At 37.5% G+C, this 24523-nt stretch overlaps 5 protein-coding genes across 9 annotated transcripts; 3 read left to right on the top strand and 2 right to left on the bottom strand.

The window, feature by feature from the left end:
- Window positions 1–2830: 2830 nt before the first annotated feature.
- Window positions 2831–5706, top strand: LOC121802885 (probable inactive leucine-rich repeat receptor-like protein kinase At3g03770). The gene is made up of 6 exons (XM_042202573.1): window positions 2831–4226; window positions 4323–4447; window positions 4579–4822; window positions 4908–5107; window positions 5173–5265; window positions 5342–5706. Exons 1-6 carry the CDS (start codon window positions 2846–2848, stop codon window positions 5573–5575), a joined length of 2277 nt encoding a protein of 758 aa, XP_042058507.1. The 5' UTR covers window positions 2831–2845; the 3' UTR covers window positions 5576–5706.
- A 563-nt stretch (window positions 5707–6269) lies between these two features.
- On the top strand, window positions 6270–9661 carry LOC121805557. 2 transcript variants are annotated; one of them, XM_042205458.1, is made up of 9 exons: window positions 6270–6415; window positions 6683–7230; window positions 7323–8086; window positions 8156–8363; window positions 8433–8597; window positions 8671–8844; window positions 8939–9097; window positions 9173–9286; window positions 9364–9661. In XM_042205458.1, the coding sequence occupies exons 2-9, from the start codon at window positions 6691–6693 to the stop codon at window positions 9595–9597; spliced, it is 2358 nt and encodes a 785-aa protein (XP_042061392.1). In that variant the 5' UTR covers window positions 6270–6415; window positions 6683–6690; the 3' UTR covers window positions 9598–9661. The 2 variants fall into 2 exon arrangements, with proteins under 2 accessions (XP_042061392.1, XP_042061391.1); XM_042205457.1 differs by having other exon boundaries at window positions 6279–7230.
- A 59-nt stretch (window positions 9662–9720) lies between these two features.
- On the bottom strand, window positions 9721–11174 carry LOC121805558 (probable adenylate kinase 7, mitochondrial). The gene is made up of 4 exons (XM_042205459.1): window positions 10758–11174; window positions 10529–10669; window positions 10192–10368; window positions 9721–10063 (listed from the first exon to the last, which is right to left on the bottom strand). The coding sequence occupies exons 1-4, from the start codon at window positions 11094–11096 to the stop codon at window positions 9914–9916; spliced, it is 807 nt and encodes a 268-aa protein (XP_042061393.1). The 5' UTR covers window positions 11097–11174; the 3' UTR covers window positions 9721–9913.
- A 6621-nt stretch (window positions 11175–17795) lies between these two features.
- Window positions 17796–21463, top strand: LOC121805501 (uncharacterized sugar kinase slr0537-like). Its single transcript, XM_042205379.1, has 5 exons — window positions 17796–18204; window positions 18615–18877; window positions 19121–19238; window positions 20304–20512; window positions 20782–21463. Exons 1-5 carry the CDS (start codon window positions 17908–17910, stop codon window positions 21194–21196), a joined length of 1302 nt encoding a protein of 433 aa, XP_042061313.1. The 5' UTR covers window positions 17796–17907; the 3' UTR covers window positions 21197–21463.
- A 241-nt stretch (window positions 21464–21704) lies between these two features.
- On the bottom strand, window positions 21705–23557 carry LOC121805502 (dnAJ-like protein slr0093). Of its 4 annotated transcripts, none has more exons than XM_042205380.1 (7): window positions 23129–23557; window positions 22974–23051; window positions 22813–22888; window positions 22640–22713; window positions 22477–22554; window positions 22195–22271; window positions 21705–21923 (listed from the first exon to the last, which is right to left on the bottom strand). In XM_042205380.1, exons 1-7 carry the CDS (start codon window positions 23171–23173, stop codon window positions 21881–21883), a joined length of 471 nt encoding a protein of 156 aa, XP_042061314.1. In that variant the 5' UTR covers window positions 23174–23557; the 3' UTR covers window positions 21705–21880. The 4 variants fall into 4 exon arrangements, with proteins under 4 accessions (XP_042061314.1, XP_042061316.1, XP_042061315.1 ...); XM_042205382.1 differs by having other exon boundaries at window positions 22227–22271; window positions 23129–23556; XM_042205381.1 differs by having other exon boundaries at window positions 21705–22271; window positions 23129–23555.
- Between the last annotated feature and the right edge of the window lie 966 nt (window positions 23558–24523).

The following is a 24523-nucleotide window of genomic DNA, read 5'->3' on the forward strand; positions in this document are numbered from 1 at the left end:
ACTCTTATTGTGTGACAAATGAAATATTAAATAAAAATGAGTTAGAAAGTGGTGTGAGACCCATAAATAATTAATAGAAGTGATGAATTTAATGGATACTTTGTTAATGACCTAATAAGGTTTGACTTTTTAGGAATTTCAACTAATGAAGGAATGCATCAAGCAAAATATTAAAGAACAATCCAATATTATATATGGTGACGGAAACAGAAAATAGTGAAACTCGAGGGGTTGGATACATATAGCAATTAATAATCCATTCGTTCTATAATGAATGTCACACTTGACTGATGACTCATGATTTTAGGATATGTTGTTTTGTTGTGTTAAGTGGAGAGATAAAATATATTTTTATATATTTACGTGAGGGGGAGTGATCAATTGCTAACTCAACCTTTAATTTCTAACTACAACTAATTTAAAACCATAAGATATGTAGAGATATAGTAGTTTATAAATTGTCATGTGTAATTTCGTTTTATTATTATTTAAATTTAAAAAGATTATAAAACTACCAAAATTAGGATTTTGGATCAAAATGTCAATATGATGTATTAAACATATAAATACGATTCATTGAAAATGTCAACACAATTTAGCATTGACATTTTATATGTATTATATTGACATATTATGATAGTTATATTGACATAAAACTGTTACTTGAAAAATACGCAAATTCAAAAAAAAAAAATTCAAATTTTGACATTGGAACATATGCAAGTGAGATCTCGTTAGAATTCTTATAAAATTATCATTAATTTGAAATATTTTGTGTAAAAAAATAATATAAATTGAGAAAGTTATAATAAAAGTTTAGAGATATTTTTTAAAAGTTAGTTATAGCTAACTTTTTGTTAATTGTTACTAATACCCCTAATTTACATTTTTTGTGCTTCGTATTGATATTCGTAGATGAATGATCTTGTGCATTGATTTAATGATCCAATGCATATCATTTAGTTGTAGTAAGCAATTTAAGAATTAGTTAGCAATATAACACACCCCTTGACGTGAGAGAGAACATTTTAAAAAAAGAGTGAACTAAATAAATGGTACCTGATATTTCACTTTGCCACATAAATGGTACATGATCTTTATTTTATATCGTTTTTGGTATCCCATAACAAAAATAACTCTAGGTACCAAAAATGTGATTTTTTTTTGTTATGGAGGATATTTTTAGAATTTCAATTAAATAGAACCAAATATGTGATTTTTTTTCTTCCTTTCTTATTTCTTTTTTTTCTTCTTTAATTTATTCTTCTTTCTTTTTTCTTCATTTTCTTCTTTCTTTTTAGTATTTTATCTTCCTTTCTTCTTTATTATTTCTCCTTAGTTTATGTTCTTTTTTTCTTTTCACTTCTTTTTCTTCTTTTTATAAGTGTTTTATACATACATATAATTGCATTATAATATAAATCAATAACAAAATACCTAATTAAATTAATTATTTAAAGTAATTAAATCAATTGAATATTTCTAGTTAAATTATTTATACTCATTTTAGGGTTGAAACACCTAACTAAAAATATTCAACTTTTTATCATTATGAATACAATTCACAATTTTAAATTTTAATTAAGACTATATTGATTAGTTATTAATTTAATTTAAAATAATAATAATTATTTATTAATTACTACTAGTTTTTACTATTATAACAATAATATTATTATAATAATTAAATATAATTATAACTATAATTATGATTAAGTATATTTAAATGATATTAAAAAATAAATTATTTATTAATTTATAACATCAAAATAATAATATTAATGTTGATTAATAATAATAGTATAAAGAGTGAGGTGAATGACAGAAGATATTATAATATCACTTTTGGTACTAGTTTTGTCAATGCCCAAAATATCCTTTATGACACAAATGGAAAAATAAATTTGTTTAAATGGTATTTTGGGGTGAAAATTACATAAGGTACCAAAAATGTGATTTATAGGTACAAAAAATGATATGAAATAAAGATCAGGTACCATTTATGTGCGAAAGTGGAAGATCTGGTACTATTTATGTAGTTCACTCTAAAAAAAATGAAATATGGCATCTTTTATGAGAAAACTAAAAAGAAAAGTTTGACATCTATTTTGGGACAAAGAAAGTACTAAATAAAATAAATAAATAAATAAATAAATAAATAATTGTATTTCTAAATACACACTATAACCAGAAGTAATATGCAGATTATTTTGATATACTACTATATTCAAGCCAAATTACAATTATTTATTTTGGTTGAGATACAGATAACAATTAATGGAGTCCTAAATAAAATAAATAAATAAATAATTGTATTTAAAAATCACACTATAACCAAAAGCAATATGCAGATTATTTTTCCAATAAATACATTTACAGATTTATTATTTTATTGATTAAATGACCAAAATATTCCTATTATGCGAGCAACATTATATAGCCTAACATATAGTATCCAATTACTAGGATTGGTAATCAGGTGACTACACCTTATTTCCTGACAATAATCTCTGTCTTTGTTCATAGATTTGAAAGTTGGATTTTTAACAGTAAACTAGTTTTTTGTTTTCTTTCCTTTCCCTCTTAGTCTCAATGCTCCATTCCTTATCACCTCAGCCATCAATGCCAAAGTTCCCATTTTTGCTACTCTCATCAATGCTGATTATTCCCTTCCAACCCCCTCTCATTATCATTTGAACTTGTTTCAACTCTTCACCATTTATGTCAAATTCTGTCTGTTAATAAAAGCTTCAAGTTTCACACTTTTTGCTGCCTTTACTTGTATAGAATCCACCATTCTTCTCTTTCTTTCTTTCTTTCTTTCTTTCTTCCTTCTCCATCTTTAATGTTTCCTCAATATCTTATCTCCATGAAACTATCAATTCTACAACAAATAGGGTGTTCAAATTACTATGTTTTAGTGTTTCTTTCATGGCTGCTGTTAGCATGCAGCACTCATCAGCTGAGAAGTTATGAAACTCAGCTTCTTCTTCAGCTGAGGAAGCATTTGGAGTACCCTCTGCCTCTGAGCAATTGGGAAAATCATAACAATCCTGATTTCTGCAATTTGTTATCTTCACCACAGCTCACCATCAAATGTGAGAATGATTCTGTCACCGAGCTTCGGATCATGGGAGACAAACCTGCAAAGGTTAGTAATGAGTTCAGAGGGTTTGCAATTCCAAATATAACATTGTCTCAGAGTTTCTCTATGGATTCTTTCATTACAACCTTGGTAAGGTTGTCCAGCTTAAAGGATGTTACTTTAGTGTCTCTAAGCATATGGGGTCCACACTCTGATAAAATCAATAGATTGTATCTGCTTGAAGCTTTAGACATGAGTTCAAATTTCTTGTTTGGTTCAATTCCTTCTCAAATGTCAAGTATGTCTAAGCTTAGGACTTTGAGCTTTGATCAAAACTATTTCAATGGCAGTGTTCCCGAGTGGTTGGATTCATGGTTGAATCTCACAGTCTTGAGCTTAGAGAACAACAGATTGAATGGTGAGGTTCCTTCTGCAGTTTCAAGAATCACAACATTGATTGAATTAGTTTTGTCTCACAACTTTCTCACTGGAAAGTTTCCTGATCTGAGCAAACTCTCCAGTTTGCAGTTGCTAGATTTGAGAGAGAACAGTTTCGATTCCGGATTGCCCCCTCTGCCAAAAGGGCTGGCTAATGTATTTCTAAGCAATAACTCATTTTCTGGTAACATACCAGAACAATTTGTTAACTTGGATCAACTTCAGCATCTTGATTTGTCGAATAATCATCTTAGTGGAACCCCTCCTCTGCTCTTCTCTCTCCCGAATATCAGTTACTTGAATCTGTCATCCAACACTCTTAGTGGATCACTTCCCGAGCATCTCAAGTGCGGAGAACGACTTAGTTTGATCGATCTTTCTGATAATAAAATTGTAGGCCAGCTCCCTAATTGCTTGGCAGATGAAAGAATAGTCAAAATTAGTGGGAATTGTTTCTCTACTGATGCCAGAGATCAGCATTCTGCATCATACTGCAAAGACGTTAGTAAGGGCGAAGGACGGTCTAGAATGAGGGAAATAGTCCTTCTGGCCGGAACTATCGTTGTAGTGATAATCCTCTTGCTTGTTGGTCTTATGTTTTTCTGCAAAAGGCACCGAACACAGCATGCAGTAGTTCAGCATATTGCACCTAAGGTTAAACAAGACGATCCACTAATTTCCCCCGATCTCCTAGCAAGTGCCAGTATGTTAACTTTTCTGCACTATGGCTCAGTTACAATGTCATCTATCCTTTTTTTTGCTTCTAAATCTTGAATTTTATGTTTTTTCCTTCCATCAGCGATACTTTCGGAAGTTGAGAATCGAAGTTCTCCACCCTATAGGGTGTTTACTTTACCAGAACTTAAAGAAGCTACAAAAAACTTTGATCAGTCATCTTTCTTGGGCCAAGGTTCTTTCGGAAAGGTAGGCGGCTTAGCCAATTATGGAGTTATTTTTTGCCTCGGAAGATAGGCTCTTTGATGTGCTTTTGCATATGTTGGAAAAGTTTCATAGTTTTAGCTATCTGTCTGACTCCTCTGCCTTCACTTGTACAGGTTTACAAGGGAAGGTTAGAGAATGGAAGCTTTCTTGCTATCCGATCTTTAACTCTATACAGAAAATGCTCGATCCAAAACCTCAAGCTGCGGCCTGATTTGCTTTCAAAGCTTCGCCACCCTCACTTGGTTGCCCTTCTTGGTCATTGCATTGATGATGGAACACAGGACGACTCAACTGTGCGTAGGTTGTACCTCATGCAAGAATTCGTTCCTAATGGAAGCTTCCGCTCTCATCTCTCAGGTACTATACGCGTCGCCAATCTTTTTATACGAGACATAAGTTATAAACTTTATAAACAATGGAATTTGGTGGTGTTGTTGTACAGAGAAGGTCCTGAAGTGGCCAGAAAGATTGGCTGTTGTAATCGGTGCAGCCAAGGCCGTACATTTTCTTCGTACCGGGGTGATCCCCCCTTCTCTGAGCAATCGTCTAACGACCAACAGTATACTGATAGATGAGCATGGGATTGCAAAGCTTAGTAATTATGGAATGTCTCTCATTGAAGATGAAATTGAAAAAACTGATGTATGCTCCTCCCTTCACTTTTGATTTCATATTAATTCTTGTAAGCAGCTATTTATCTTTTACAGGATGATGTTCACAACTTCGGGTTCATATTACTCGAGTCACTGGTAGGTCCTATCGCAAGTGGAGAAGGCGAAGCATTTCTGCTAAATGAGATGGTATGTTATGTTGCTTCCTTTTAATGCAGTTTATGGTTTAGGTGTTTGATTTTTTTGGCTCTCTCTCGAATGGCAGACATCATTCAGCAGCCAAGACGGTAGGCGAAAGATGGTGGAACCAATCGTGCTAACTACGAGCTCACAGGAGTCGTTGTCCATTGTGATATCCATCACGAACAAATGTATATCAGATGAATCCTCGGGGTGGCCCTCGTTTGAAGATGTGCTGTGGAACTTGCAGTATGCTGCTCAAGTGCAGGGCACGGCCGATGCTGATCCGGATAGCGCATCGCATCAGAGCTTCGGCTAACCTCTCCTCCTCTTTTGATTCAGCTCATGTGTTGGTTGTAATTCTTTGATTAACTTATAGTACTAGTAGGGAATGTAAATGCATTGTTTTTCAGTATTTGATGTATACATTGAAGAAATTAGGTGGTGGCTCTTGATGGATTAGTTAGGCATTTAAGTTAACTTGGCTTAGAAATTTAACAGCCCAACAAGAATACTAATGTAGATGCAGTGGAGTTTTCAACTTACCATTATGTAAGTTGATGAGCATTTAAGGTTACATCAACTCTAACTCTCTCACCTTCCATCACATTTATACTTACTATTTGTAGAGAGAGAGAGGCAAGATTTCATACTCTACCAACTCTCTCTCTCTCTCTCTCTCTTGCTGGTAAGGTATTGTATGACATAATTACTACTCCAACCAAATAAAAAATATCCAAGTTTAGGTAAGAAGAATAACATGTAGCATCCATAACATAATTAAAATGAACATATATTTGTACACTAGTAAATAAACACAAATACACACAGTAAGAGTGGGAAGAAAACTGTATCATCTATTATCCCAAAGATTTGTTTAGTGATTTCAGGGGAGACAAACGCTAAGTGTGATTACTATTAAGACAAAATATTTACTGTAAATTGGCACATCTTTTGATGTGGTTATCACATGCTTGCATAATTACTCCATTCTTGTTTTTTTTAATCAACATATGTACAAACAAAACCACATTCTTCTGCTTCACCTTATGTTTACCTCACTCAACCTCTCTCTCTCTCTCTCTCTCTCTCTTGTTAACATGAGTTCGAGTGGTTGAGTTTTCACTGTTACCTCATTTTCTTTCTCCTTTTGAAAATGGTATTGCTACATTTGTGCCATTACTAACTGCACCATTTTCTGTTGCTCTCCTACAATTATCTATATTTATTCTTCGATTTTGAAGTTTTAACTATTTGAGGTTTAGTTTATGCGTCTTCATCTCCATGGATCAATGTGGCATTGCTTTCACCTTTAGTAATGTAATTCATTCTAGCTAGCTACAATTTTGCAATAAAAATAACTTCTTTGTAATTTTGATTGTGTTCTAGCATTGCACATTTGGTTTGATGTAAGAAATGGCTTTAGGTGTGAGGATGAAAACTGAGAAAAGCCCTTCGATTGAGGTTGACTACGTTGTTCACATAGTGGAAGTGAAGCCATGGCCTCCTTCTCAGTCTCTGAGAAGATTAGGCTCTGTTGTGATTCATTGGGAGCATAGTGATGGGAGCTGTGGCTTCACCAATCAAGCTGTGCCTGGAAATGGAAGAATTGAATTCAATGAATGTTTTGGAGTGAGGGATAATGGGGATGCTTCTTGCATTGAGTTTAATCTGTATGAGCCAAGATGGGACAAGGGTTTGAAAGGGCAGCTGCTGGCAAGTGTAGTTCTTGATTTGGGTGCTTATGGTGTTGTTGAGAAAGGTTTGAGCATTACCACTCCCATTCATTGCAAGAGGACTTATAGGAATGCTGCTCAACCGCTTCTTTTCCTCAAAATCGAACCGGCCTCCTCCTCGCTGCTGAGAGAATCTGTTTCTTCATTGATGAGTGAAGATTATGCAGAAGAAGCATCATCTGCTACTGATCATGATCACTCATCCCCAAATGCCGCTTCCTCGCCTTTAAACCAGAAGGTACATTGCTTGTTATGTATGATCACATTTTCTCTATCCACAGCTTTACTTGTTTCATTTGTAATGTAGAGTTCACAATTTGTTATAAGCAGATTGCAGTGAATGGTAGTGCAAAAGTTGGCCATCGGGAGCAGGCCACTGAATCCTCCTCGTCCATGGATTTGTCGTCTGATATTGAATGGATTGAATCTCACAGTTCTTCAGTGAAAGAAGCAGATAAAAGGCTGAGCTCCAATCACAGGGAAGGAGAGGGGATTGTTGCAACTGGTAAAAGGGATGCGAACATCCGGATGAGCTCTGAGGAATCTAGAGAAGTGATACGTCAAAATTCTGGCGGCGGTTCATCTACTAGTGCAGAGGAACTGCTTGTGGATGGAAGAACAAACTCTCCACCTCTAAACGAAACGAGGGAGAGCCATGAAAAACAATTCGAGAATGAGGTGCTAAACATATATCCGCAAGTTGAAATGCACAAGGGAATGGCATTGGAAAATGGGATGGCTTCTTCAGCCAGAAGAAACCATCACGTGACAGGCTCGACAAGCAGTGAGCGCAAGGTGTGTAGAATGGAAACAAGGAGCCTTGTTTCGGAAGGGCGAATTCAGCAATTGGAAAAAAGGATAAAGATTTTGGAGGGAGAATTGAGGGAAGCAGCAGCCCTTGAGGTGAGCCTTTACTCGGTCGTTGCAGAACATGGAAGTTCCATGAGTAAAGTCCATGCTCCAGCGCGGCGCCTCTCAAGGCTATATTTCAATGCCAATAAGCAGAACCCGAAATCAGGGAGAGAAAGTGCTTCTGAAAGTATTGTGTCTGGATTAGTTTTAGCTGCCAAAGCATGTGGTAATGATGTTCCTAGGTATGCCTTTCATCACTCAATACCTTCCTTATTTGCCCTCATGTTGATGTGTGTATGTTTTGTATATAGATTGACTTTCTGGCTGTCCAATGCCATAGTACTAAGAGCGATGATCAGCAAGTCGTTTGGCGACAGTCAGATTCAGATACGTAATTCTGGAAAGAAGAAATCATCAGCAGTTGCAAGGAGAGGGGGAGAGAAGGAGAATCTGGTGGATGCACTGGAAAAGGCACAAGGATGGATATTTTCCAGAATCATAGAGTCACTGTGGTGGCAGGTATCGTACGAACGTTGTTGCTGGCTTTTCACTGAATGAAACCAATCTCACCAAGCTATCTGTGTGTAGACTTTTACACCACACATGCAGTGTGGTGGTAATGGAACAAGGCAGCAGCAAGGGAACTTCTCTGTCAAACTGTGGAAGAAGGCTTTCAAGGATGCGTGCGAGAGGATATGCCCTGTTCGAGGTGGAGGACATGATTGTGGCTGTTTACCTATTCTCTCCAAACTGGTACTCCACTTTACTTGTCAATATATACTCCATTAAAATCAAAGCCAGAATTTGACATGATGATGATGATTAGATTATGGAGCAACTGGTCGCGCGCTTAGATGTGGCTATGTTCAATGCCATCCTTCGAGAATCAGCTGATGAAATTCCAACAAATCCGCTAGCAGACCCGATCACTGATGCTAATGTGCTTCCAGTTCCACCAGGAAAACCTAGCTTTGGTGCCGGTGCACAACTCAAAAATGCGGTACGAATACAACAACAGAGATAGATATATGGATATTTCATTGTTCTTTCTGTTCATGCACGTATGATACGATGAATCTCTGATGCTACAACAGATTGGGAATTGGTCGAGGTGGCTGACTGATCTGTTTGGGATGGAAGGCGATGACAAGGACGAGGCAAGATCACCAAAACCTTTCAGTCTGCTAAACGCGCTGAGCGACCTTATGATGCTTCCCAAGGATATGCTATTGACCCCGTCCATTAGAAAAGAGGTTCTCATTCTTTTGCTTCGCCTTGCTTTACTTTGTTCATTCATTTCTTCTGCTCATATTGATTGGCCACTTCAGGTCTGTCCTACATTCGGCCTACCACTGCTCACCCGGATTCTCAACTCTTTCATCCCCGACGAGTTTTGCCCCGACCCCGTTCCTGCAGCTCTTCTTCAAGCTCTCAGTACACAGGTCTTCCTTATTCTTTGCATTTTTTACTTGACATATTCATCATCAAATTCTGATGATTGTATTACTACCACGCATAGGATTTGGAACAGGACTCGATAGTGAACCTTCCGTGCGAGGCAGCACCTATTGTGTATCACCCACCATCACCCGCTACTGTCTTGGCCGGTCGTTCAGAGCTCAATAAATCACAGACAAGCGACGACGAGCTCGACCAGCTCAACTCACCTCTCAAATCCCTCACCCTCCGGTCGTCAGTCAGAACCCCAAGTTGCGTTAGGTATCAACTGCTTCGGCAAGCATGGAAAGAATAGCCACTGTACTGTACAAACACCCCAATATTTGCAAGGTCTTAAATGTTTGTTGTTGCTTCTGCCACCAATATAGAGTGGCTTTGTAGTAGCAATTTCATCTCAATTTCCTTCAACAACAAAGAGTTTCAAATATCATCATATATTCTATATAATATAATGCCGAACAAAGTTTACACTAATTTCTCTATTACAATATCTTGAAACAACAAAACCCAAGAAATAAAAAAGAAAAGCAGGCACATAGCTTTTCATCTCTATCACAAAATTGCATGAGCTTGACAAAAAAAATATTCAGCATGTCGACAAATGGCCAAAATTAGGCAGTCAACTTGTGGGATGAATTGGGAGCCATGTGCTGCAGCTGCAATGCAGCCAAAAGGCCTTCCCACGTATCTGCAGGAGCACCTGCCACTTGGAAGTTCACAAGCTTCTTCTGTTGCTTGTAGTATTCTTCTACAGGCTTCATCTGCCACAAAAAAAAAAAACCAACCCCATTTTACTTGCTAAAGATTTCATTTTTAAAACACTGCAGAAAATCAAGCTCTAAATATTAACCACCAATCAATATCTAGAGACTAGAGGTGAAGGATGTACCTGTTCGGCATACATGGCAAGTTTCTCCTTCAAAATGCAGTCAGAGTTGGCCATGGGATTTAATTCTTGAGAAGGCAAATACATGCCATTGTCTAAACTTGTCTTCTTTACCACAAAACCTTCGTTGCACTTGAGATTCAGTACCATATCTATGTCCGCAATTTGATCCAATATCTCCTGCAAAGCTTAATAATTTGAGACTCTTCACATATTAGAATAACAAGATATTTTTCTGAATATCTACAGCATATCTTTCAAATCAGACTAATCGTCGATGCAAAAGGATATAATTTGATGAGGAAAGAATGATACTGAGACGAGGAGGGGAAGAACTGACAGCTTGAATCGCGGTTCGAGGAATTCCATCTAAAATGAAGCCGGTTTCACCTCTGCAATACCCTTCCTCTAGCCTTTTCGATAAAAGCCCAAATATCACATCTTCTGGAACTAATTTTCCTTGGTTCACTGCGTTTGCAATCTAGTTCAACACCAAAAATCATCAATATAAAAAAAATTGCTTCAATCGATAAATACAAGGGCGAAAACAACAAGACGAGAAATGAAACCATTTTATAGAGAGGGGAATTAGGGTTGAGCTCCTGGCGAACGAGAGATCCCATGGATATGTGAGGCACGTGGAGAAGCTTGGAGAGGCGTTGTGCGTATACGTGTCGGCGGACCAAAGGATCGCCAATGATCACCCACTGCACACCTCTCCCCGGCGTCTCCCAGCCGTCGGATTCCTCCATTCCTCGGCGGTGCGGCTCCGGCCCTGTCTCCTCCTCGGCATCGTAAGAGTAGTAATAATCGTAATCGAGCTGAGCGGCAGCTGATCCATAACCGCGGCGCAGCGGAGAAGAGAGGCGCGCAGCCAGTGCACCGAGGCGGCGCGTGAACACTGACATGGCGGCGAGGGTTCACGAGAAAAGGTAAACGGAGAAAGCACGCACGCGCGCACACACACACACAGAGACAGAGAGGGTTTGTGGAGGGCACGATTTGGGGTTTTAGAGCAATCCCCGATTTTCATTTGCCACTGATTTCATCCCAATATTACATCTTCTGCCACCGTCCCACCTTATTGGAGAGGGGCCACACTTTTTGAAAAATTGATTTAGGTAAAAACACTAAGGAGCTGTTCAGATTCATAGATATACCAAGAATTGGGGTCAATTCTTGAGAAATTCTCCCGTTCATAGATTTATTACTTCAAAGCCCTAGAAAAGACAAAAGCCCGCACTATTTACTCATGAAATGACCAATTTTAAAACACGGCTCAGAGGTAGTTTTTGTATCTGGGAAAGTTGCCCACACCCAGAATTGAAGGAAAAATTACATTTCTACCCATGTGAATCTTATAGATTGAAGACAAGAATGAGAAATGTGTAAGGGCTTTTTTGGTCAACATCCTCAAATAAGTAGCTGTCTTTTTCTAAAATATGTGGCCAAAACTTGTTCCGTGAACATGCAAATTGAATTCTTTAGTGGTGGGTCCTACCTCCAAATTCTAGCCAAGATTTATTTCTTGGCTTTAACATATAGGAGAAAGTGAACTGACTCAACTTTATTTTACCCAAATAATACCCGCAAGTGTACGGGGTTATCGTAGCAAATAGCAAGCAAGAGTATATCGTATCCCACAGAGACAATTAAGTGTCAACCTAAATACCACGAACTAATTTCAACTACTATCCAGACGATCAGAAATTTTGGTTTTAAAACTAACAACTACTGAAAACATGTAAATGAAGAGATTAAAGTAGAACACTTAACAAGAAAGCAATTAAGAAAGCTGTGTAAGATGATGGAGAAATATGCAGAATTCAAGGATCCGATGCACAACTCATAGCCTAACCAAATTAACACCGTTTTACCATTTAAAGTCTCCAGAATTGTTGAATCAATCACAATTGTAGATTAAACCCCCTCCCGATGTGAGAAATCTGTAGATTAGGTGTAATAAGCGAAGTCCCCTTCTAAATCTTAGACCTAACTCCCAAAAGTTTGATTAGACTAAAGATCCCACTCATAATCTCAACTCTCCCGAGTTTTTATTGAATTAAGGTGTGAATTATTCCTCTTTCAAGATTAAATATTTCATCTTCCGATTACTCTAAGAAATCCTACACTCCCAATTGGTGATCAAGCAATTGATAGGAAAAAGCACGAGAATAATTCAAACAATTACAAGAGCAAGATAAAAACGAAATTAATTGGATTAAAACTATGAATCAATGCATCTTCACCAAGAATTCTACATAAAGTGTTTAGTTACTCATATTCAAAGTAGAAAACAAATAAAAACTAAGGCAAACAATAGAATTCATGATACGGATTACAAATGGCGGAGGAATTGAAGCTTGAATCTTCAATCTTATTCCAAGCGTGCTTCCTAGAGAGAGAGTGTGTGTTTTGCGGCTGGTTCAGAATCCCCTTTCATTGCCCTAACTTTTCTCTTTTTATTTCCCTTCAGAAAAATCACGTCTGGGCTAAAAATCGTCAGTCAGACGGACCCGGCCGAGTGGAATTATTGCACATAAAATCCACCCGGTCGGGCAGAAGTCTCTGGACTCTTTATGAACAAAATTGGCCACCCGGCCGGGTGGAATTATTGCACATAAAATTCACCCGGCCGGGTAGCTCCCGGCAGTCCGCGCGGCTTTCGTAGATCGGCCATATCTCTCTCATCCGAACTCCGATTGGGGCGTGTGAGGTACCCACGCGAAGCTCTTTCGATGATGAAGACAATGGTACTCTCAAAATAGGATTTGGACCCCATATTGATAGGCAGATTAACGTTTGAAGCAGACCCCAGTCACGGCTTGGCTCATTTTGACTCTTTTTTACCTATTTTAACTTCAAACACTGGATAAACTCATCAAAGCACCTTTATAGTGAAATATGGACGTAAACTCAAGTAATATGCATTTAAACACCAATTATCATCACGTTTAACGCCCAATAAAACAGTTAAAATACGAGTTTATCATGAACACGCCCTAAGAGCACCCGCAACGCGGGCTGCCGGCATTCCGTGTGCCGTTCCGCCGGAACGACTTTGTAGTGGAACGTGTTGCGGAGCATGGGAAGTTTTTGTAGCGGAACGCGTTCCGTGTGCCGTTCCGCCGGCGTTCCGTGTGCCGTTCCGTGTGTCGAGGTTCCGTTCCCATGCCGTGCCGGGTGCCGATGGAACGACTCGCGGCACGGTCTGTGCCGCCACGCGCTTCGGCGACGTGGCTCTCCCCCGCGTCGTGCGTGACGCCCATCGCCGGCCCGCGAGTGGGCGACGTCACGTGTTGACGTAATAATTATTTTTTTAAAAAAATTCGATTTTTATAAAAAAAAAATTAACGGTATTATTACCGTTTTTTATTTATTTTTATTTTTTTATTTTCTTATTCTATAAATACTCCTAATTCATCCTCATTCCACACGCAACTACACATCTATTCTTCCTAAATCAACTTCATTTCCTCTCCAATTTTCATATTCAATCTCTTCACAAAATGCCCGGCGACGGCAACTACGGCGGTGGCGGCTCCGGTGGGTGGGATCTCAACTCGTTCGGCGATTGGGAGACCATGTACAACACACTTGGTGGTTCCGGTTCGTCGACGCCGGGCACCCAGGGGTCGGCGACGCCGGGTGGGTACCAACCACCCACTTTCGATGTGGATGCATACGCTCGACCCTCCGCCTCGCGGCCTTCTCAGGGATTGTCCCAGATTCGGGAGGATATCCCCGTTGAACCCACCCAGGGAGGAGGCCGAGGCGGTGGAAACTCCAGGGCTGCGTCTGAGGCGGCCGAGGAGGAGGAGGAGGAGGAATCGGAGGATCTGGGCCGGCATCCGTACAGCAACGAAGAAACAAAGGCGGTGTACAACGCCTGGCTCACCGTCTCGTATGATCCCATCGTCGGGAATCAACAAGCCGCCAAGTGCTTATGGGAAAAGGTCCGTGATGTCTACCACCAGACTAAGCCGAAAGGGGCCCGGAAGCGCAAATATACAATGCTCCGTGCTCACTTTGGCCGAGTCGACTTACAGGTCAAAAAATTCTGCGGCATCTACTCGGCCGAAGCGGCGCACTACCAAAGCGGAGCTTCGGGCGCCGACATTCTGAGGGCGGCTTTGCACGCCTTCCACCAGGACACCGGTCTATAGTTCAAATTTGTTGATATTTGGCAGCTCGTCAAGGACGAGGAAAGGTGGGCCGGCGGTGTCCGCTCCAGCTCGGGCTCAACCTCAAAGCGCACGAAGCACACGGCGAGCGGCAACTACTCGTCTGGTGACACCGTGGAGGGCAGTGAGGGTGAACCGCAGGTGTTTGCGGGTACGCCCAGCGAATACGGGGGATCCAGCCGTGGGCGCCGTCGGCCGCAAGGGACGAAGGCGGCTAGAGCGAGGAAGGGCCGAGGTGAATCAAGCCAGCCGGCCTCGGGATCGGGCTCGCGGGGAGGCTCGGACACACTTATGGTGGCGTACATGATCGCCACAATGGCGGACACTTCCCGCTTCTCGTACGCCCAATTCGCGGCCTGGTGGAACGGAATTGTGCATATGGCAGCACAACTTGGCCTTCCGACTCCCCCTCAACCTCGACCGCCTCCGGAGGATGATTAGCCGGCGGAGTAGTTTTTTTATTTTCCCGCGTTTAATTGTGTATTTTTTATTGTGTGTTTTTTATTTTTTTAGGATTTTAATTGTGTGTTTTTTTTAAGTTTAAGTTGTAATTTTTTTTAATGATGTGTATTTTTTAATAAAGTGTGTTTGTTTTAATTGAATTGGGTTGGAAATAAAAATAAGAAATGAAATTGAATGAATAGTAATTTAAGGAACGGTTAAGGAACGGCTAAGGAACGGAGGGTTGCAGGTTCCGTTCCTTAGTTAAGGAATGGAGTAAAAAAGTACAGTGGGGCCCGCAAATAGTAGTTTAAGGAACGGTTTAGGAACGGTATAGGAACAGCGTTGTGGATGGCCTAATAATCCTATATTCCCTTTGTCTATAAAAAAAGTAATCTAATTTATAGAAATTATTGAGTTTTAATAGTCTCTAGGTTAAAAAAAAAATAGTCCTATTTGTAAATGGCACGACTTTTAACAAAATATCAGTAACTAAGATAGAAGTAAGAAAAAGTAGGTAAAATATAGGAGATAAACTTTCTATTTTTAAATTTTTTGCAAACATCCTAAAATGATAAAATATGACTATTTTTTATGGACGGATGGAGTATAAAATTGAAAACAAAAGAGAATACATAAATAAGTAAATAATAAAGATATGGAGAAAAAATGGGTAAAATATGAAAAGGAGGAGAAAAAGTTAGTAAAGTATAATAGAAATTTTTTTATTTTTAGAAATGCAGTTATTTTTTATGGACAAATCAAAATGCAAAATTAGACTATTTTTAATAACTAAGTTATGTAAATGAAATAAATACAGGTTGTGGGCATAAATGAAATGAAAGAAAGTTGTATTGCTAAAATAAAAATTGGAAGATCAGAGTGAGATTTAAAATGCATGATGTGAGGGTAGTTTGGGAAAGAGAGGGTATATGTGGTTGGATGGGGGGACACGTGGAATCGAGATTCTCGCTTTCTAGTTATAGATGGGTGGTGCTTTATCGCATCCGACGGTCGTGGGCGTATCCACTTTGCGTGGACATTTGTTAAAGTCAATATGAATTTGTTACTTAAATTTAAAAGGGATAAAAGGGATATTGACATTTAATATCATGAAATTTTAAAAAAAGTTAGAGTTTTTCTCATTAATTTTAAAATTAGCAAATAATATAACGAATTTTACCCATGGTTTATTTTTTCTCACGAATGGAAAAATTCATGTTATTTTAATAGATTGAAAAACTATCTACAAAGATTGAAAAACTTGAACCCCTCAAAATTGTTGTCGAGAAATTACGAAAAAAAATCTGTATCATAATATTATTTGTGGGAATTTTTTCATTGGAGAGAAATAACAAACTCGTGGTAAAGCTCGTGATATTATTTGTCAATTTCAAAGTTCGTGGGAAAATCTAATTTTTTAAAAGTTCCATGAAATTAGATATCAATATCCCAATTTAAAAACATGTAATGCTTTTATTCAAAAGATATTTTCAAATATATTGATAATAAAAAAGATCTAGTAATAGTTTATATAATTCCACAAAATAATTTCATTGATCATCATTTATCTTTTATAATTCCATAAATAATATTTTTTATACTAATAATTCTATTACGATATGTTATGGAGTATATATATTTATAATTCTTGCATTTCATAAGCTCTTACGAAATTTGAACTCCAAAATTTTTACTATGTTCTTTAAAATAAACGTACCCAAACATTATTAATTGCATGCATTTAAAATTATTTTAATATATTTTTTGAAAAGTAGTGTTTATACCTTTTAGGCAATGACTCTTTGTTTTTATGAAATCTATTTCTTTAATTAGTTCCACTCTAAATGTCAATTATTTTATATTGTCAGTATAACTAAATGTGTGTCAAATTTTATAAATTAGGTTGCATACCTTCAAATCCGAACACGGGCTACATCCATTAAAACTTGATATAATATGAGTTGACACAACTGCTAGAGTTAGTATATTAAAATAATGTTTCGAGTGTGTATGGTGCATGCATAGATACTCCAATAGGTGTACACTTTTAACCCTAGTTAGATTAAATAACATTAAACATAATGAATTTATAATTAAATAAGTGAAAATATATAGTGTATAAAATAAACATGTCTAAGATTTCTACATTGTAGGCCGAGTAGTGGAACATGCCATCACAGTAGGTTACTCGGCCTGCCCCTTGCAGAAGAAAAACACTTTCATGACATAGATAAGATTTGGTTACCTATCGTGAAAGGTTGCAATGACAGTCCGAAAGCTTTTTCTTACCTAATAAAATTGACGACGTTAGTATGGTATATTAATTAACAAGATCTAATTGAGATAAATCTTTATTGCTATCTCCTAAAATATACTTCATTCGTCCCATAATAGATGTCATACTTTCCTTTAGTTTGTCACATATAAAAATGTCACATTTCCTTTTTTGGAAAAAGCTCTCTCACACATTAATATTACTATTTTCTCTCTCCACATAACACACAAAACAACATCTCCTAAAATCTCGTGGCACTCCCTAAATATATCATCTATTATGGACAGAGGGAGTTGTATATTATCAGAAATTTAGTAACATAATCGATAAACATCATTTAATCAGACGTTACTTTGACTTATTTAACATAATAACAATCCAAAATATTAAGATTTTTGGATTGCAAAAAAGTCCGGACCTTTTAATAGATCAAAATAATGCATAATCAATATTGCATTATGGCTAAATATATTGATTAAGAAATGTTGATGATGGAGACCGTCATCTTTCAGTACATAGTACTGAAGACATACTCCTATCTGTCTATTAGATCTGTTTAGTGCTGTACTATGCTAATATCATTCGTTAAATCTTGATAGTATACAGAGTGACACTTTAACTCGAATGATAGGTAGTCAAGGCTATTGAAAAACGGATAAGGTTTATTACATAAACACGTCGATCGTAATTTGTAAAACTAGTAAAAAATATGGATAAGGTTTATTACAAAAATAAGGGAGGTGAGGATAGATAAATAATCGCCAGCGCCGCCTGCACTGCACCCACCATCTCCGCCGCGGACTTGGCTCTCTCCTCATGGCTCTCTCTCCCCCATCCCCCACACTAAGAAAACTGTCCCCTTTCATCTCCCTATCCGAATCCAATTCATTCCCCCTTTTCAACCGGACACCCCTTCGCCCCCCCACATGCCCTCTTCCAATCCTTTCCAACTCTAACTTTTCCTCCTCCACGGATGCTCTGCTTTACGTCTGTCGTTGTGTCTCTGAAGCTGGAGACCTAGGAATTTCCGATTTCGACGACCACGAATCCCCCCACACTCTTCCCCATCACTTGCCTGACACGTGGCACGTCCTTGGCCTCGGCCAAGCTATGGTATTCTTTCCTTTTCCCTAGTTATGGGTATATGAAATTGAAGTAGCATGAATTCATCCAATTTGGGGAACGGTGTTATCTGCAATCTCCCCTAATTTGGATTTCTGATCAAATTTGCTCGGTTCAGCTTTATGTGGAATGAATTAACTTGAAAGGCTTTAAAAACACTTACTTTTTTGTTGCTGAATGTTTGAAATATCCCTGGATAGATTAGAGAGCCGAAATTGAGAAAAAGGGTACTAAGTGTCATCAGTAGATAATGAAATTGGAAACTACAAATTCGAAATAAGGTAGTCAATTGCTCGGGTGATTCCTTGCTTATTCAATCATGCCCATATTAGAGCTTATCTTTACTTCTTAGGATGATGCTATGAGAACAAAGTTATAAGAAGTTCATTTTCACTGCCTAGGTGGACTTTTCGGGAATGGTCGATGATGAATTTCTTGATAGACTCGGATTAGAAAAGGGTACAAGGAAAGTGGTGAATCATGAAGAAAGAGGTAGAATTTTACGGGCCATGGATGGATGCAGCTATAAAGCTGCTGCGGGTGGTTCTCTGTCCAACACCTTGGTTGCCTTGGCGAGGCTTGGTGCTCAACCTATTGGAGGACCTTCGCTGAATGTTTCCATGGCAGGCAGTGTTGGAAGTGATCCCTTAGGTGGATTCTACCGGTAGGATTCATAGTCTTTGTAATAATCTTACAGTTTCCATGTATCATCCATTAGTTCTACGTCTAGACACCTCTCTCATCTTTGTGTATTCTTAAACTTATTTTCAAGTGATCTATTGAATGAGTTGAGGTTAATTAGGCATTTGGTGTGCTTCTGATATTTTTTGTCTCCAGTTTTTTATATCTTCTGCTAGATTGCTACAAGTCTCACTTCTGAATCATGCTTTTGTGAATGTCAACACAGATCAAAACTTCGGCGAGCAAATGTGAATTTTCTTTCGGCACCAGTGAAGGATGGAACTACTGGCACAGTTATTGTTCTCACAACTCCGGATGCTCAACGAACAATGCTTGCTTACCAGGTCAGTAGCATTTCACTCATTTCAGTTAATGAAAAGTTTAAGAATCATGTGAGTATACTCCGCATTGTGGGAAATACAAATATACCATTGTGAAGGTTTATTATTCAAAACAAACATGTTAACATTGAGTACTGGTGATGTAGGTCTTTCAGAATTTCAGTTACCTGCACCATAATAAACTAATTCCAGGAAATGTATAATAGAAGCTTTTTTGTTAGATCAGTTATTATATGTTGTTAGAAAGGTTGAGCAAGTCCAGCATGAAACAAGGAATGTTGAGATTTCTAAGACAGTCAACCCCCCCCCCCCCCTAATCATGTCAGAGGTCTCAAAGCCTTTTGAGAGGAAAAAGTTAGTAAATGTACTCATCATTTCCAATTCCTCTAAGAAAATAAAGATCCTGGATGACTAATTAATTGACGAGTTAGGCCTTCATTACTGCATTGGTTGAGCCAATGAATATGATTTGTGAAAGTAAAATAATTGTTGGTCAATATCTACTCGACTCTTAGATCATCTCCAATGGTACTCTAATACCTAAAATGGAGTAGGCAATGTGCTCCAATGGTACTCCAAAACCAATCCCGTATTGGGTTTTTGAGTAAAATATGCTCATTTTTGGGTTTACACTAAAACAAACCCAAATCAGTTTTTCAAATTTTGTGAGTAGAAAAAGGTAGTGGATAGAGAATATTCTTTTAAGTTTAAGTTTAGTGTCAATGGTTGGAGTAAAACCACTATTTAGTGTCAATGGTTGGAGTAAATGGTTGGAGATGCTCTTAAGGGCTGCTAAATTCAGAAAAGAGCTAGATCCCTTAACATTTAAAGTTAATCTCTACTTTGTCTCAAAAAATGGAGATCTCTCCTTTTCATTTGTGGTCACCTCAAACTTATCTCATGCTGCTGGACATGTCAACTGTCGATAAATTTCTCCCTTTTACCTTCCTAGGAACATCCATATTTTGCGATATTCAATATTTTATCCTGACTCTTATTTTCAGTTCTTCAATTTTAAAATACTAACTCTGTTAATAACTATGAAATCGCTCTCTCTAATGATACCAGGGTACGTCTTCAAGAGTAAACTATGATTCATGCTTGGCTAGCTTGATGTCCAAAACAAGTATTTTAGTTGTTGAAGGATACTTATTCGAATTTCCAGACACAATCAAAACAATTGCCATGGCATGTCAGGAGGCCCGCAAATGTGGTGCTCTTGTTGCGATTACAGCATCAGATGTCAGCTGCATTGAGAGACATTATGATGACTTCTGGTAAATATTTTGCCACGTACCTAATTGTATAGCATATCCTCATTGATCTGAGGTTTGTCTGAATTATAATCTGTCACCTGAGATTTATTTTTGGATGTTGGTTTCTTGTCAAATTAGAGTCTATAGCTACTATTTTCAAAATATTAATCCTGCAAAGCATTCAAAAGATATTGATGGCTCTTTTTGAGTGTTGACGATAGGGTAATTTTATGTAGAACAAATTCATGGAATTTGTTGGTTGCTCATTTTAGTTTGTATCTGTTTGTCAGGGACATCATGGCAAATTATGCAGATGTAATCTTTGCCAACAGTGATGAAGCCAGGACTTTGTGTCATTTTTCCTCGAAAGAAAGCCCCATCTCTGCCACTAGGTACCTGAGCCATTTTGTTCCGTTTGTTTCAGTGACAGATGGCCATAGAGGCTCTTATGTTGGTGTGAAGGGAGAATCTGTTTACATACCTCCAAATCCTTGCGTCGCAGTGGACACATGTGGGGCTGGGGATGCCTATGCATCTGGCATATTGTATGGTTTGTCACGTGGTGTATCTGATTCGAGAAGTATTGGCATGTTAGCTTCAAAGGTCGCATCTGTAGTTGTTTCACAGCAAGGAACTCGGTTAGGGGTAGAAGATGCTGCTAAGTTGGCTGAGTCATTTGCATTCCATTGCCAGAGCAAGAGCTAAGCTAGGTGGTCTGATGTCGGTCCTGATCAAATTTCCGGCTTTTGCTCTTTTGTATTTAGCGAAAGAAAAAATCTGCTTCATGCCAATTCTTTGATCCATTGAACAATTTTAGCTCTTTATAGTTATACTACTGTAATTAGATGACTTATTATTCTTGTGCTTTGAGAAAAATATGTAGCAGCTTATCTCCAAGTATCAGAATGGTGCTAGTGTTTTAGGCTGCAAGCCCCAACTCTTTTTGTTTAAATAAATGTTATTAATTGCTTAGTTGAAAGTTGGCCTGTGACAAGTGGGGAATCAATTCTATCAGCACAAGAACAAAAATTGCTTAATAATCCCAGCAATCAACACAAGAATCAGATTCAAGTCCTTCCCCCTTTACTGGAAAGAGAACAATCACACTGCAGTTAATTTTGCTACAGATAGTTCAACGTATTTCGACCTTGTTAGTTTAAGCTGGCATTCGCGCATCTGTTGTTAGATAATGGACAAAGAGCGGACGAAGAAATACCACAAGATTAGGCCTGCATAACTAGTATGAACACGAAATGATGTTTTTCAACATGTTTTCTGCACTACTTTACTTGACAACATGATACAAATATTTGTCTCATCTCTGAATGTTGACAGACAAGAATATTGAGATGGAGAGATGTGAATAAATAAAATGACTCCCTCCAAACCTCAATTTTCCTTTAAATCATTGAGTTCCATTAGTGCCTGTGACCTGCACAATCAACAAAAATAAACACAAACCACTTACAGTTTTCATCAACCAGAAATGCCAAGCTGCAAAATGTAAACATAAATCATATATTATGTATTTATTAGCACTTTATACTCGATCCTTTCGGCTTGTCATTAAGACAGAAAATTCATTATCGTTACAATTACTGTCTCTAGGCTCTAGCTTTGCTCACTCATGGGGACGAAAGAACTATGCACGGGTGGATCACATGAAACGTACGAACATCATTATCAAATCACAGCAAACTTACGAAAGTGAATGAACAGACTGTCTTGCACATACATTTCCAAGACCACCATAATATAGTACTACAACTACTGCAATAGGCTGCACATGAAAGGAAGATCAGCACGTATTAGTCTAGCTGTGATATATATATGGATTCAACTTATCTACGTATGAAGCTTTCCCCCTTTCATAATCATTTCACTCATTCTACAGTAGTGTAGTCACCAGTAATAGTATAGATGGTAGAGATCATTCAATCAAACAAGTGAAGCATCTAAAGTGTAAACCAGTTAATCATGCTCACCATTTTGATGTTTGGGACTTGGGTCATACCAAGACCATTACAAGTGAGTATCATTCCTTTGAATCTGGCTAAATATTCCTACAAAGGGAGGTGCCGATCAAAACTATGAGCAACAATAGCAAAGTAGAATGAGTTGGATCAGATATTGCCACAAAATACTAACCCGTAGAGTATACTTGTCGATCTCATAATTTCCATTCAAATCATATTCAAGTCTCTTATCTGGATCACTTAACACTGAATGAATTGTGAGGAAAGTTGATCAATTCCATTGTGCAAAAAGAAGGCAACAAAAATGTAGATAAAATCCCAAAATCGAAAATGGGATTGATGTACCAGAATAAGCTTCATTAATTTCTTGAAATATAGAGGTAGCAGCAGCATCACCCTTGTGCTTGTCAGGATGCCACTTCTGCAAATGAAGAAGGTGAATTAGAAGAAGAGATGGAAGAGATTGGGTTCAAAATTCAAATAAGATGAATGAAGTGGAAAGCAACCAAGGCGAGCTTGCGGTAATTGAGGCGGATGTTGTGGTCAGTTGCATCATAATCGACTTGTAAGATCGTGTAGTAATCCTGAAACAAAATGATGGGAAAGTGAGAGGTGGAAAGGAAGAGAGAAGAAAAGAAGGTAGAAGTAGAAGCATAGCAACCTTGTAAGTAGGGGTAGGGGGTTTGAGATTGGAATTGGAATCCATAAGATAGATTATTAGATGGAGAAAGATTCATAATTTCGTTTCATGGAAGAAGGAAAAGATGAATTTTGAATTTGGGGATTTCTGGTTTTCGTGGAGCTCTAATCGCCACAACCGGGTTTCCGATATTTGGAAGAGTTGGGCTTCGAATAAAGATATTGATTGCAGACTTCAAATGGATATGGATCGGAGAAGAAGAAGAAGAAGAACAAAGGATGCATTGCTTTTGCTTCTTCAGTCACAACACCCATCAACATATATACATTTACTACGGTTTTCAAATTTACCATATTCCCAATTCCCAATTCCAATTCCAATTCCAATTCCAATTCATCATCTTCTCTATTTTTGACCAAATTTGTTTGAACCTCTGGCGTCGCGTCTCATCTGCTTGCGGATAAAAATCTATTCTTTGCTATATCGAATAAAATATAATCATTGCCTACTAGAATTAGTCTTCAAAATTAGACATTTTAAATTAAATAATTAATCTAATTCAATTGAGCTCAAGTCCGACTCATTCTAAATAAAATTCACTATCATTAACACTATATATTTTAAATATTTCTATAGTAATTTAATAGTAGTGGTATAAATTATTTATATTGGAAGAAAAAAAAAATTATTCGTATGCCTGACGGACCACTTGGTAATGAAGATTCCAGAGTAAAGAGGGTTTCATATCATAATGGGAGTGCCAAAGTAGTACTCCAACCGTTCTACTGTAAATTAAACATGCATTTTATATACATGATTTAAGAAAATAGAGTAGTAGTAATATTTAGAGAGTTGAGCAATAATAAAATTAACTACAGAAGTGAAAATAGAAGAAAGTTAGGTAAAAATAATGATTAATTTATATTTTATTAAAATAGAAATGATTTAAACTAAATAGGATATCCCGAAAAGAATATAAGTTGTGCTACGAAGGAAGAATTGTTTCATCTAACTTTATAAACATCTCCAACTATTTTAATATAAATATTACATTAAATGGTAATTTACTCCAATTATTTACAATTAATTCAGAAGATTCTCTATATTATCATTCTTTATTCAAGTGTTTTTTAGGTTGTTTTAATGTAAACCTAATAGGAGTAGTACATACTTCCTGTATCTCATTATAGTAGATGTTTTCGTTTTGAGCACTCATTTAAAAAAACAATAATATTAAATTTAACAACTGAATGGGAAAACCAATAACAATCCCTTTTCGTAAATGAACAAATATAAAAACTCCATCATAGTAATTCACCCACTTAAATAACAAGATCAATGAAACAGAAACTGGAATTTCCAGTTATGAACTTATGATTAATAAAGACATAAAGCATAATTGAGCCTCTCAAATGT

Source organism: Salvia splendens, chromosome 5 (genome assembly GCF_004379255.2).
Source record: "Salvia splendens isolate huo1 chromosome 5, SspV2, whole genome shotgun sequence".
NCBI classification, from domain to species: Eukaryota; Viridiplantae; Streptophyta; class Magnoliopsida; order Lamiales; family Lamiaceae; genus Salvia; species Salvia splendens.